The 12,976-nt window shown below is 39.2% G+C and overlaps 1 protein-coding gene across 1 annotated transcript in view; it reads left to right on the top strand.

The window, feature by feature from the left end:
• Positions 1 to 12,184, top strand: part of CRIM1 (cysteine rich transmembrane BMP regulator 1) — a 772,316-nt gene extending 760,132 nt beyond the window's left edge. The window contains exons 14-17 of the mRNA XM_040429546.1: positions 3,104 to 3,298; positions 4,173 to 4,292; positions 5,486 to 5,673; positions 8,383 to 12,184. Of these exons, the coding sequence (XP_040285480.1) occupies positions 3,104 to 3,298; positions 4,173 to 4,292; positions 5,486 to 5,673; positions 8,383 to 8,559 (680 nt within the window). The 3' untranslated portion in view covers positions 8,560 to 12,184. The remainder of the gene's footprint in view (positions 1 to 3,103; positions 3,299 to 4,172; positions 4,293 to 5,485; positions 5,674 to 8,382) is intronic.
• Positions 12,185 to 12,976: the final 792 nt, after the last annotated feature.

The following is a 12,976-nucleotide window of genomic DNA, read 5'->3' as shown; positions in this document are numbered from 1 at the left end:
ATCACAATCATTATGTCTAGGCCATTTGACAAATGAAAGTGATGTGACTGGGGAGGGGAGAGGCCACAGCGCTGACTGGAGCGTCGCAGTCTTTTCAAGCTGATCGGCAGGGGTGTGGGGAGTCAGATCCCTGCGGACCTCATAGTGATGACCTATCCTGAAGATAGGCTATCAATATCAAAATCTCAAGCAACCCTTTTATTAAAGGGGTTCTGCACTTTGTTTAAACTGATGATCTATCCTCTGGATAGATCATCAGCATGTGATCGGTGGGGGTCCGACACCCGGGATCCCCGCCGATCAGCTGTTTGAGAAGGCAGCAGCGCCCCGGCCTTCTCACTGTTTACCGCCGGCCCAGTGACGTCACATCTAGTATCAACTAGGGTGGGCTGGGCTAAGCTCTGTTCACTTGAATGTGCCATAGAACTTGGTTTATGGAAGTTGTTTTTGTCTTTTTGGTTTTCTGTCTCCACCTATGTATTTACGGTATTTGTGACAACTCTTATTAATATTGTTCACCAGCACTAACATATTATTGCAGTAGCAATGTTATCTTAGGTTACAAATCAGAAACCAGAGAAGTAAAATAATACTATTCTATATTTCTGACTATTTGGTTTTAGGACAATTGTTAATTTTTCAGATTATGTATGAGGCAGTCCAGTAATGCCCCCTCTACTCCGTAACCACCAGCACACTGACACTTCCTTTGTTTCACAAGACATTTAGCTAGAGAATTGATAGCAACACACTGAGCATGCTCGACCCTAGGGTACTTTCACACTAGCGTTAGAAGAAGGATCCGGAAATCTGTATGCAAACGGATATCATTTGTATCCAGATACATCTGACAAATGCATTGAAATACCAGATCCGTCTCTCCGGTGTCATCCCGAAAAACAGATCTGGTATTTATTTTTATTCACATTTTTAAAGGTCTGCGCATGTGCAGACCGGAAAACCGGATCCGTCAATGTGGCAATTTCATGAACACTTGGTACCGGATCCGGCATTAATACTTTTCAATGGAAATTAATGCCGGATCAAGTGTTTTGGAATTTTGGCCGGAGAAAATACTGCAGCATGCTGCAGTATTTTCTCCAGCCAGATACCGTAAAAGGAACAGAACGGAAGACATCCGATTGCTTTCCATTCAGAATGCATTAGGACAAAACTGATGCCTTTTTTTTTTCGGTATTGACCCCCTATGACGGGACTCAATACCGGAAAACTTTAAAGCTAGTGTGAAAGTACCCTAACAAAGGCTAAGAACTACAGGCCAATGCCATGGTAATTTATGAGGAAACACATTGGGTAGCAGAGGAAGAAAACTACTTTTATAACTACTGAACGGTAAATATGTGAAATTTGCATTATATTAGGTAATTATTCATGATTAATTACAGTCTAAAACATGTTATATTTATGGTAACTGGAATACCTCTTTAAGAATGTAAATAAATATCTGCAGAATCTGTACTTTATATGTCCAGCAATGTATAGAAGATTTCCAGCTTCCCTTGTTGCACAGTAACCTGAAATATATGTGTAGTAATATATTAACTTTTTAGCATTTATTGTTTTGCATTATGATAAGTTCATGTCTTGTACAGAAAGTTTAAAATGAATTTCTGGGCAAATTTTCGTAATCGGTAAAATGGCCCTAAATTTAAAGGGGTTTTCTGGGATTTCCATAGTCATTGCCTATGCTCAGGTTAGGTCATAAATATGAGATCAGCAGGGGGCTGTTTGAGGAAGCCGCAGTAGGTACTCACCTGGTCCTGGGGAGCGCTGTGGCCCCTTCACAGGTTACAAAGCACTGCGCTGTCCATTTGCTTGGTATTGCAGCTCATCCCCATTCACTTGAATGGGACTGAGCTGAGCCTCAGCCATGTGACTGATGAACATGATGTCACATGACCTAGAAGGAGGCCTATGTACTCTTGGAGCGCTATGGCCTCTTCATACAGCTGATCTGCAAGGGTGCTAGGAGTCGGACACTGCCTATCTGATATTGATGACCTATTCTCAGGATAGGTTATCAATATCAAAACCCCGAAGAACCCTTTGAAAGAGTAACTGTTTCATTTTTTAAGTACATGAATTGAGCAGGTGAATATAAGAAACATTGTAATATACAGTATGTCATCAGAGAAAGATGCTTCCTTCACCTCTTATCAGGTTCCTCTCCTGGTCTCCCTCCTTTTTACTAACTCTCAGTTCACTTTGACAGACTACGTGCTCACTGAAGTATCAGATTACATAGAAATTTATGTAAAGGGAAGGTCTGAGGAGGATGAGGAAAAGTGAACGGGCTGCTTCAGACAGGAAGATGCAAAGAGAATGACAGAATCCCCTGTTTACTCATGTCCTGTTGATGGCCAGACATGATCCTAGTTACTGTCCACACATTATTGCCTCATTCACACGTCAGTGATTTCCATCAGTGGTTATGAGCCCAAACCAGGATTGGAGCCTCCACAGACATAAGGTATAAGGAAAAGATCTGCATCTGTTCTGTGTTTAGAGCCGCACCTGGTTTTGGCTCAAAATCATTGATGGACGTGTGAATGAGGCATATCTCAGAAAAAATAGAATTACTGACATTTCAGAGGGAAACATTGCAGAAAAATATCAGCTATAATACATAAAATGGCCAGAAATAGTGTTATTCTTTATGTAATCACTCATGGTAGCTTATTCTGAAAAATTACCTGACAAGACAGATACAATTTAAGATACCATATTTTTTCACTTTGGTTCCATAAATGCAAGCTCCCAAGGTGCACACCTCTGCTGTATCCTTCTAGGCTGTACAGCAGAGGTTGCCAAAATGATGCCCCTTCTCTGCCATCACTTCCTGCTGTGCAGCTATTTGTTGTCCTGTGCATTCACTCTGCGCATAATACTGTTAATACCCAGTATACCCTCTCATCTGATTCTCACATTGGCAAATATGATGTCACTATAATAGATTGCGAGAACTATATACACAGTATGTCGTGCATGTAGTGGATCAGGTTTTTTCTACCTGCTAAGCAAAACTGCTAAACGTCTCTGTAGATAACATTGTTTTCATATTTATGCCCATTTGTCATCACAGAGGATACAATTCCAAAGAAAGTTGTCTGCCACTTTAATGGCAAGACTTATGCAGACGAAGAGAGATGGGACATCGACAGCTGCACGCACTGCTACTGTTTGCAAGGACAGACCCTCTGCTCCACAGTCAGCTGCCCACCATTACCCTGTGTAGAGCCAATCAATGGCGAAGGGAGCTGCTGCCCCATGTGTCCAGGTAACAATATCTGCCTTCCAATATTGTTTTCATGCCTTCTCGATGACTGTAGAATGGTTCTCGTCAACTTTCAAGGGTACATTTACCTTTAAACACCAATCTACTGTACGAAAAGTCAAGCTACTATGTGAAGGAATTGCATTACTTACTTTATATAGATCCCAAGTTCAGAGCTGTATTACAAGCTTCAGAGCTGCAGTCCCAGAGAAATTCTAAATAGGCATAATTTTTCTGGTCTTGGAATTTATAGCAAACTTTAAATAATTTACAGATCTGTATAAAAATGTGTTACTCGTAGCTAGTATGGTTGATAAAATATACAAGTCTATTAACAATCCGCATCTATGGCCATGATGAAACCCTCTTTCCCTAGATGAAGGTATTTGTGATCTTTCCTGATGATGTTACTCACCCATTCTATAAATTATTCTATTTGCCTGTCTCAACTGCCTTCAGCGCTGCTATGTCTTTCTCACGGACCTAAACGAACTAATATGAATTCATTTTTCTCTCTCTATTGACTTGTATGCTTTTGCTTCATTTCTTAGGGTATGGCCACACGGACAGGGTTCTGCATCTGTCCTTTCTTCTTTTATGATCCACTCCTGTTTTTGACTTCCAAAAGTGCATGCAGAAACTTGATCGTTTGGTCGTACCCTTAGGCACCTTCAGAGTATATGTGTAATGTAGCTCTTTGATTTAACTCATCGAGGGGATTTCCAGCAGGGGACCCCCCTCTCTGACATCCATATCCCCTAACCTGGTGTTTACCAGGGTTTACTTTTATAGAACAGCCTCTTTAATAATAGCTGAAATGACAGGGTTGCAGTTGAAAAAGCAAAGGGAGTGCATAAATGGAGCTTGTGTTTTACAGAGATGTATATCCCTGAACCCACTAACATCCCTATTGAGAAGACAAATCACAGAGGAAGGAATGAACATGGCTTTCCTCACTGGCCAACACCAAGTGAGAATGATATTCACCATCACAGAGGTGAGAGCTGCATGGGTCTACATTGTTGTTTTTTTCAATGACTGTTAGGTCACTTAATAATTTATCACATATAGTTAGCGTTAAGCGAATCGAAGTCAACAAAGTGATCAAAATTTCAGGAAAAATTTGATTTGTCACGAAGCCGAATTTCCTTGCGCTTTGTGGTAACTAATCAATTTTTCCTGAAATGGCAGTAAAAAAACGAAAGAACATACTCACCTCATCCATTTGCTCACGGAGAGGCCGTCACGGCCACTTCAGCGTACGTGATATTTGGCGCAAGCAAATGGATGAGGTGAGTATGTTTTTTGTTTTAACCCCCTGAAAGGCCTGAATGTGACTTTTAGATGCTGCGATTAGCACTGAACACGGCATCTGAGGGGTTCAATGACGGGGGTGGCGCAATCCCCGTTCGCTGTCCATACATAGAATGGAATGCGATTCGTGGCAAAGTAATTCGTAACAAATGGAATTTCTTTGTGAACTTCGGCAAAGCAGCCGAATATAATCTTTCACCACGTCTCTCACCATCATATGTTGCAGAAACTGTTGTAAGTACAGACCGCAATAAGCGTAAGTATTTTAGAAATAGTTTTTTTTACAAGATTTGAAATAGAACTTCTAGACGTGTTACTAAAAACCCTTTGCTATCCTCAACTTGGTGCAATTCATCTATGGAAAATTGCCTTGGATTGAGCATATAACATTGTAGTATCCTGAAATAGAAGCAGGTAGGTCTGTCATATTAGTATGCTCGATTCTGGGCCTTATGTTATGTGGAGAGAACCTGCCCTGGAGCACATGCATCTCTTGGGAACTTGCTGTCTTCTGGGTAAACGTTGTTCTGTGGGAACACCATTATATTCTTCCCAGTTTCTAGTACACTATGTACTATTCTGAACTGCACTGAACTACATGTATGTTTGTACTCATATTACAGTTACCTATCAGCTCAAATCATCAAGTACTATCTATATAATTAGGATGTCATCGTTTGCTAATATTAAAATAATCATAACCCACGATCAGATGGCTGAGATTATGGGGTTTTACAATAACCCTGTGACAGCCCGAGAGAACACAAAATCCAGCCTCCATGAATACATGGCACTCTTTATGTAGAAAATATTGCTGGTGGATGATTAACTGATTCTTCAGCAGAATAATGATATTCTTACACTTTTTTCATCCAGAAATGGGTCATCTTAAAGTGAACTACAGGGAAGGTGACAGACCTCAGCCGAGCGAGGACTCCTCACTTCACTCCGTTGCATGGGTAGCAATCCCAATAATGACAGCCTTGATTATCATCATAGTCCTTCTTCTTATAAATAAGAAAAAGCAGTGGATTCCAGTACCCTGTTACCGGGCACCTACAAAGGTATGTGTCATATATGTCATTACTATACTGTATTTACAGTTTTACATTTACACCATACACAAGCATAATATCAGGCATATGGTGCAGCATTGAAAGTATTAGATATCCTTCCAAAACAGTGTATGTGTCTCCTGTAGGATTTTAATATACACTGTAGTTGTTCTCTTTTTGTGGGACAGACACCTTTTGGACATTTATGGCATATGACATAAATGTCTCAATCAGCGATGAACTCGGCATCTGAGCGGTTCAATGACTAGGGGCGGCGCAATCACCGTTCTCCATCATTGTGCCCGCTACTTACAAAGAAATGCGCTTTGTGACGACGCAATTCAGCGAAGCAGCCAAATAGAATTTTTGGAAACTTTGCTCAACACTAATCATAATGCTTGCTTCAAAAACATTCAATTGGGTCTTACCAGAATGTCAGTCATTAAATCTAAAGCCAGACATATGAATGCTTCCTACAACACAGGTTTATAGACAAGTGTACATCTCCTGCTACCTTGTGGAAGAGGAGTAGGTTAAAGCAGTCAAGTAGAAACCTAATATCGTGAATATTTGAATTTCAGCCCAAGGCAATACTGCTTCTCGCTTTGCATGTCTGCTCACACTGTCACATTCAGAACATTCCACAGGGGAACAAAAGATTTAGGTGTTTCAAGGGAATGTTAGCATTTTTACTGTGTGCTTAACCCATTCCTTGCACAAACAGGCAAAAATGTGCCAAGTACCACTGCACGGTTGAGTTCTCAGATTATATGTACATGCTTTTTCTTTTGTTGATCAGTCATAGGCTAGGCTTTTCTTTACCCAGGCCAAAGATTTCTGGGGTGCAAAGGGGCAATAACAAGCCAAACTGCCTTGGCTGGGGTATTTTAATACAGGACTAGGCCAGAAAACTAATGGGGTCATTTATCAAGCTGGTGTAAAGTAGAACTGGCTTAGTTGCCCATAGCAACCAATCAGATTCCACCTTTCAGTTTTGACTGCTCCTTACATCAGTTTGATAAATGAGGCCAGTCCAGAATGGATAGATTCTGCTGTGGGGACACGTGGCCTTATACCCTCACAGCATTTATTTCATCAATATAATTCCATTACTTTACTTGTATTAGCAATCTATTGTTTAACTGTTGATCTTTAAATGTACTTTTTGCATTCTATTTAACTTGGACAAGTCATTTTTCCAATTGATTGTTTTAAAAAATGTCTGCAATTTGTCTTCTACAGTTTTCAGTTTCCCTGCTTCTCCTTCTCAGTGAAATCTGTCAGAGAGCCTCTCTTAAGGCTCCTTTACACTGGCCAATTTTGCAGGCGATTGTCGGGAGGGAAGCGTTTCTTCCCGACAAGCTCCTGCTCGTCAGTGGAGGAGACCGCTGTAATTATACGCAACAGATCTCTTCCACAGTATGGGAAAGAGCGACCTCTAGCACCATCGCTTTTCCCCATACAGACTTGTTGTTTGCAGTAGCAGATGCTGTTTATGCATCACCATCTGCTGCCTGCAAACGATCATTCCTATGAACCCCTGTCAGAGATCATCTGGACGAGAATCGGGCCCTTTATGGCTTTATAGCCTTACCTTCCCTTTCCTAACAGCCCATAAACACTCATTTAATCTAAATAATGATCAAACTGATCAGAATATGGCTTAAATAAGTGCTTAGGAGCTGTCCGTTAACTAGAGACAGGGAAAACACATCAAACCCATGTCTTTCCAATAATTCTTCTGCGAATGTTATATACCCTTCATATCTAAGCTCTAGATATACCCCAATCCTACCTTAACAAGTTAAAAACCACTTTCTACAATTTTTGGGCTGAACCATTTCAGACCTCGCATTGCATATAGGGCTACTTTCACATTTGCATTGTTAATTCCGGTATTGAGATTCGGCAGAAGATTAAACGGATCCATTTTGATTTTGCACAACAGGATGCATCCGTTCCGTTAGGATGCGGTTGTGTGAAATCAAAACGGATCCATCAATAAATACATTGAAAGTCAATGGGTGACGGATCAGTTTTTTTAGGCTTCTAAAAAAACAGATCCGTCACCATTGACTTACATTGTTTTCAGTGCCGGATCCTTTTTTCCTTTTAATGACCAGACACAAAATAGCAGCTTGCAGAGGTTTTGTGTCCAGTCACACAACGGAATGCTGCCAGAACAGAAGACATCCTGATGCATCGTGAACGGATCTCTTTCCGTTCAGAATGCATAAGGACCAAACAGAAAAATATTTTTTTTCCGGTATTGAGATCCTCTGCCGGGTGTCAATAGCAGAAAACAACAATGCAAGTATGAAAGTAGCCTAAACCATTAAAACATTGGAGAAAACAGGATAGTTTTGGACTACCAGATGCCAATACCTTTTACCAGGCTATCCACTTGAGCAGGTGGCCACACCTGACCCATTCGAAGCTTATTCATGTCACTTTAGAAAAACACCTTCTTGGATGAAAATTATGCATTGCTCTGGTACCAATTCCACCCTTCTCTGATGACTGAACTGACAGTAGCCTCACTAGAGGAACAATAAAGACCTATTAAAAACTCCTTTGTATTCACAACTCTTCAGACTCCATCTCTTCCCTGAACCTTAGGCCAACTGTGTCCAAGTTTTTGTTCCAAAGTAGGTAGAACTATATAATCATTGAGAACTCTTTTCAAATGTTAATTGTAAACTTTTATGTGTTCAACAGCCGACCTGCCTGAACAACCAATTGGTGTATGTGGACTGCAAGAAAGGGACTAGGGTACAAGTGGACAGCTCAAAAAGGATGCTAAGAATGGCTGACCCAGACTCTAGATACAGTGGCTTCTACAGTATGCAAAAACAGAACAACCTTCAGGCAGATAATTTCTATCAAACTGTGTGAGGAACTCCCAGACTTCTATCACATGGACTTTCCTTTATAGAAAAGGAAAATGAAACAGACAAGAGGATGGGGAAAGAGACTGAAGCCTGCTTTACAGTAAAGACTAGAACCGTGCACTTGCTTATTGGATTGTGTGACATGTACAGCTGAGACCTTACCGAGATGAACTGTTGTCTCCTGCAATGTGCCAAAACAAACATTCCCACTTTCCCTTTGTAACAACTGACCAAGTGTTTTCTTAGAACCAAAGTTTGGAGAACTGGCTAATGCGTATCTGCTTGTAACATAGCTGTAGAGATGTTTTCTTTCTTTTATTTTTTTGGTTGGTTGGGGACATCATTTGGGGTACCGACAATGGAGAGGTCACAAGAGCTCAATTGGACGTAGGAGGAAGGCATATATATGTATAGAGGGGCTCCAAATGTCTTCTTACAGAGTTGCTAATACTGGCTTGTCCTGGTAACACACAAGTGAGAATGGCAGTGCCCCTGCCCCATTCAAAGACATTGGCATCTCCTGCTTCTCAGAATATATATCACAAGAAAACAATGCTGAAAATGGAGTGATCTTTACAAATTTTGCTACAGTTTGTCATACATGAAAGATGCTATGTACAAATCACAGCCATGTTCAAGCTGCAAATAATTCTTTTTCTAAGCTGATCTCTCTTCACATGTACAATACAATGATGTTAAAAAAAAAACATGCAAAAACCAGATGATAGCTGCAGTAAGGTAGATACGATGGGTAAGGTTCTAAAACGATTGAAAATGTGCTGCTTTTTTTTTTGTATACATTTTATTTGAGTTTAGCAATTGGCCAGTTGGAGTAAGGTAAAACGACAGAGGGCTTAGTAGGTGTTTTTTCATATATATAAATATATATCTATATCTGAGCACTGGATTTTTATTTTTCCTGAGAGCAGTATTTAAAGTAGAGCAATTACAACCTTCACCAGATACTGTTCTAATATTTCTTTCATATTGGGGTGTTTTTGTTGCTGAATTTATTTTATTTTATTTTTGTGTGCGTGTGTGCGAACATATGTGTATGACTTTTGCTGCATTTTTGCGCTACCAAGAGAAGGATTAAAATTGCTATGACATTTTGTTGATGCTGGAGAGACAATGGTTTTAGGCATCAAGAAAGAAAACCATTGGCATAAGCTTGCTGGAATTAAAATAAGTTGAGACAGGGTCGGGGCAGAACTATTTTTTAGATTCCATTTTATTTTTTTCGTTCTTTTCATTGATTTTTTTTTTTTTAAGTTACTGATGTGCAGATTAGAAAACTGCTACCCTGTTTTGAAGTTGCTTCATTTTATAGTATTCAAGCACCTTTTTTCAAAGCTGAGTAAAAAAAAAAACACAAAAAAAAAACAAAAACAGCAAAAGTTACAAAAAAGTAAATGAGAGAAGATTATGCTTGTTCAAACTTTAGCATTATAGGAATATTTATGTAAATTTATATTATGCTAAAATGACAAAGTATTTGTATATATATATATATATATAAAATATATATATATAATTTTATATGTTTTTTTTTCCTGTTGAATGTATTTTTAACCAAGAAAGAGAAATTTACCCGTAAAAGATACATTAAAAACCAGCATTCCATAACAATGCTTAACTGCTTGTCAGTTCAGATAAGGATGCAGGCATTTTTTTATTCTACCTACTGTTTTAATTTTCTTTTGTGTTTGTGTGTGCTTTTGTCTCTGTACCTGTTCACGTATTATTACGTGAATATGCATTATGTAAAATGTGTGTACCGTATGTGTCAGTGTGAACCTAAAAACCACAGTGACTTCAGCAATAAGCAAAAGTCCTGCTACTTTGGATATTCAGTTGGGGGAGGGGCTTTTAATTTATTATACAGTATATTCTTCTGTTTTGCTATGTTCTCTGTTTTGCTGAACATGTCCAGGAACTGGGCTTGGTTGTTTGGTGTTGTGAGGTGAAATTCAGTTGAATCAGATATAGAATACATTACAACTTCGTGTATCATCGAGAAAAGACGTGTGGGACTTAAAAGCTTAGACCTTGTTCACGACAGAACATAAATGCCTTCATGTTTCTATTCGCCATGTTTGCTACAGTAAGCATGGATACCATCAGAGGTGAGAGGGGCTATTAGGAGCAGCTACGGTATAGATCTATATATGTATGTATATATATATATATATATATATAGAACACACCAAACAAAAAAATGACTCCTAATAGAGTAATGAGGGCAATAATGTTTTGTGAGCATTGCTTTGGAATGTATTTTTAGTCCCATTAAAAATTCTTTTCATATATATTAAGAAAAATATGCACATTGCTGGAGTCTTTCAAACAGCTTGATTTTTCTTCAGACGTTGAGCTTCATAATCATGAGGAAACACCAGTAGAGATCCCGCACGTGGCCAAAGCACAAGTGTAACTCATTGTTCTCTCACAGGATTGTGTAGATACAATGTGCATTGATAGAATAGTGTCTGCTTCATGTTTGATATTCTTTGCAATTAAACTGCAGTGTATATGCACATTTGTCTAAATATATATATATATATATATATATATATATATATACATACACAAAGACATATGTGAAAGAGCACCCCATGTAAAGTTATAGAACAAAAAACGTAATAATTAGCCTTTGCAATTATTTTTTTAAACAAAAATTCACATTTCCGACTGTGGTGGAGGATCTCATCTGATATTACCCTTTGGCAAAAACAACCTCCAGCGGGAACTTCTTATAACTGTCTAATAGTCTCTGACATTGTCCATTTTCTCAGCTGTGCTATTTCTTGGTGAATTTACAGGTATGTATGGGTACACCATATTGAATATGAACAGTCCACTTTTGATTAAGTCCAAACATGACACGTGGTAAAACAATTTGCTCTTGTACTATGAACAATGCCTTGATACAACAAAGCAGCATAAAGCAATAACATTTCTACCACCTTGATTTACAGTTGCTATCAGGTTCTTCTGATGAAATACTGTCTTTGTTTTTCACATAATTTTTCTTCTGCTACTGCACCTGATAATGCCATCTTTTCTCCTGACACAACTTTCACGTAGAAGATCTAATCTGAGTAGTAAAAATGGTGGTGAGAACTGTCTATAGATCCATGATGAAATTCGGAGCTTCTTAGAGACTTTTAGCATCTTGTGTTCCACTCTAAGGCTGAAGTTGCTGGGACAGTCTGAGGTTCCAGTTGTTTGAAATCTTCTGACATAAATTACTTTTCCAGACAGTTCAATGACTGATCCAATTGTTTGGTGATGGTGGTGAGAACTGTCTATAGATCCATGATGAAATTTAGAGCTTCTTAGAGACCTTCGGCATCTTGTGTTCTACTGTCAGACTGAACTTGCTGGGACAGCCTGGTCAAGCTAGTTTCCAGTTGTTTGAAATCTTCTCACTTATAGTTGATTTTTCCAGACAGTTCAATGACTGATCCAATTGTTTGGTGATCATTTTAGATTTCTTTCCAGACCATTATAATCTTCTTTCTAATGGTATCATAGAGCTCTTTGAATCTAAGCCTTGTGATGCCACACTTTTCAACAACAGAGAGCAAACCAATCTACATGTGTGAGGGTTAAATAAGGCTACTTTCACATGAGCTTTTTTTGCGGATCCGTCATGGATCTGCAAAAACGCTTCCGTTACCATAATACAACTGCATACATCCATCATGAACGGATCCGGTTGTATTATGTTTTCTATAGCCATGAAAGGCAATGGGAGACGGATCTGTTTTGTATTGTGTCAGAGAAAACAAATCCGTCCCCATTGACTTACATTGTGTGTCAGGACGGATCTGTCTTGCTCCGCACCACATTGCAGACAGAAAAACGCTGCTTGCAGCATTTTTCTTTCCGCAATGGGAGCGCAACCAAACGGAACGGAAGGCATTTTGGTGCATTCCGTTTTGTTCAGTTCAGTTTTGTCCCCATTGACAATGAATGGGGACAAAACTGAAGCGTTTTCTTCCGCTATTGTGATCCCATGACGGATCTCAATAGCAGAATTGAAAACGCTAATGTGAAAGTAGCCTAAGTCTTACTGTCAGGATACAGCCACACTGTCTGGTTTCCTGATACAGTTTTGGAAGTCAAAATCAGGAGTGAATAATAAAAAAGGAGACAGTATAAAGGACAGATACTACTTCTCTTTCTTTAATTCACTCCTGATTTTGGATTCCAAAACTGCATCAGGAAACCTGACCGTGTGGTCGTAGCCTTAGTTCTTTCTCCAAAATCTTCTAAGGCCTGTATTACCCCAACAGATTATATGACATATTTTCTGACCAATCATTGGTTAGATGGCCTACATACTACACACCAACCATTGATCTGATTGGACAGATATTGGTCAGATAATCTGTTTGTGTAATACAGGTCTAAGG

Source organism: Bufo bufo, chromosome 4, assembly GCF_905171765.1.
Source record: "Bufo bufo chromosome 4, aBufBuf1.1, whole genome shotgun sequence".
Classification (NCBI taxonomy): domain Eukaryota; kingdom Metazoa; phylum Chordata; class Amphibia; order Anura; family Bufonidae; genus Bufo; species Bufo bufo.
This window is presented reverse-complemented; position numbering and strand designations above follow the sequence as displayed.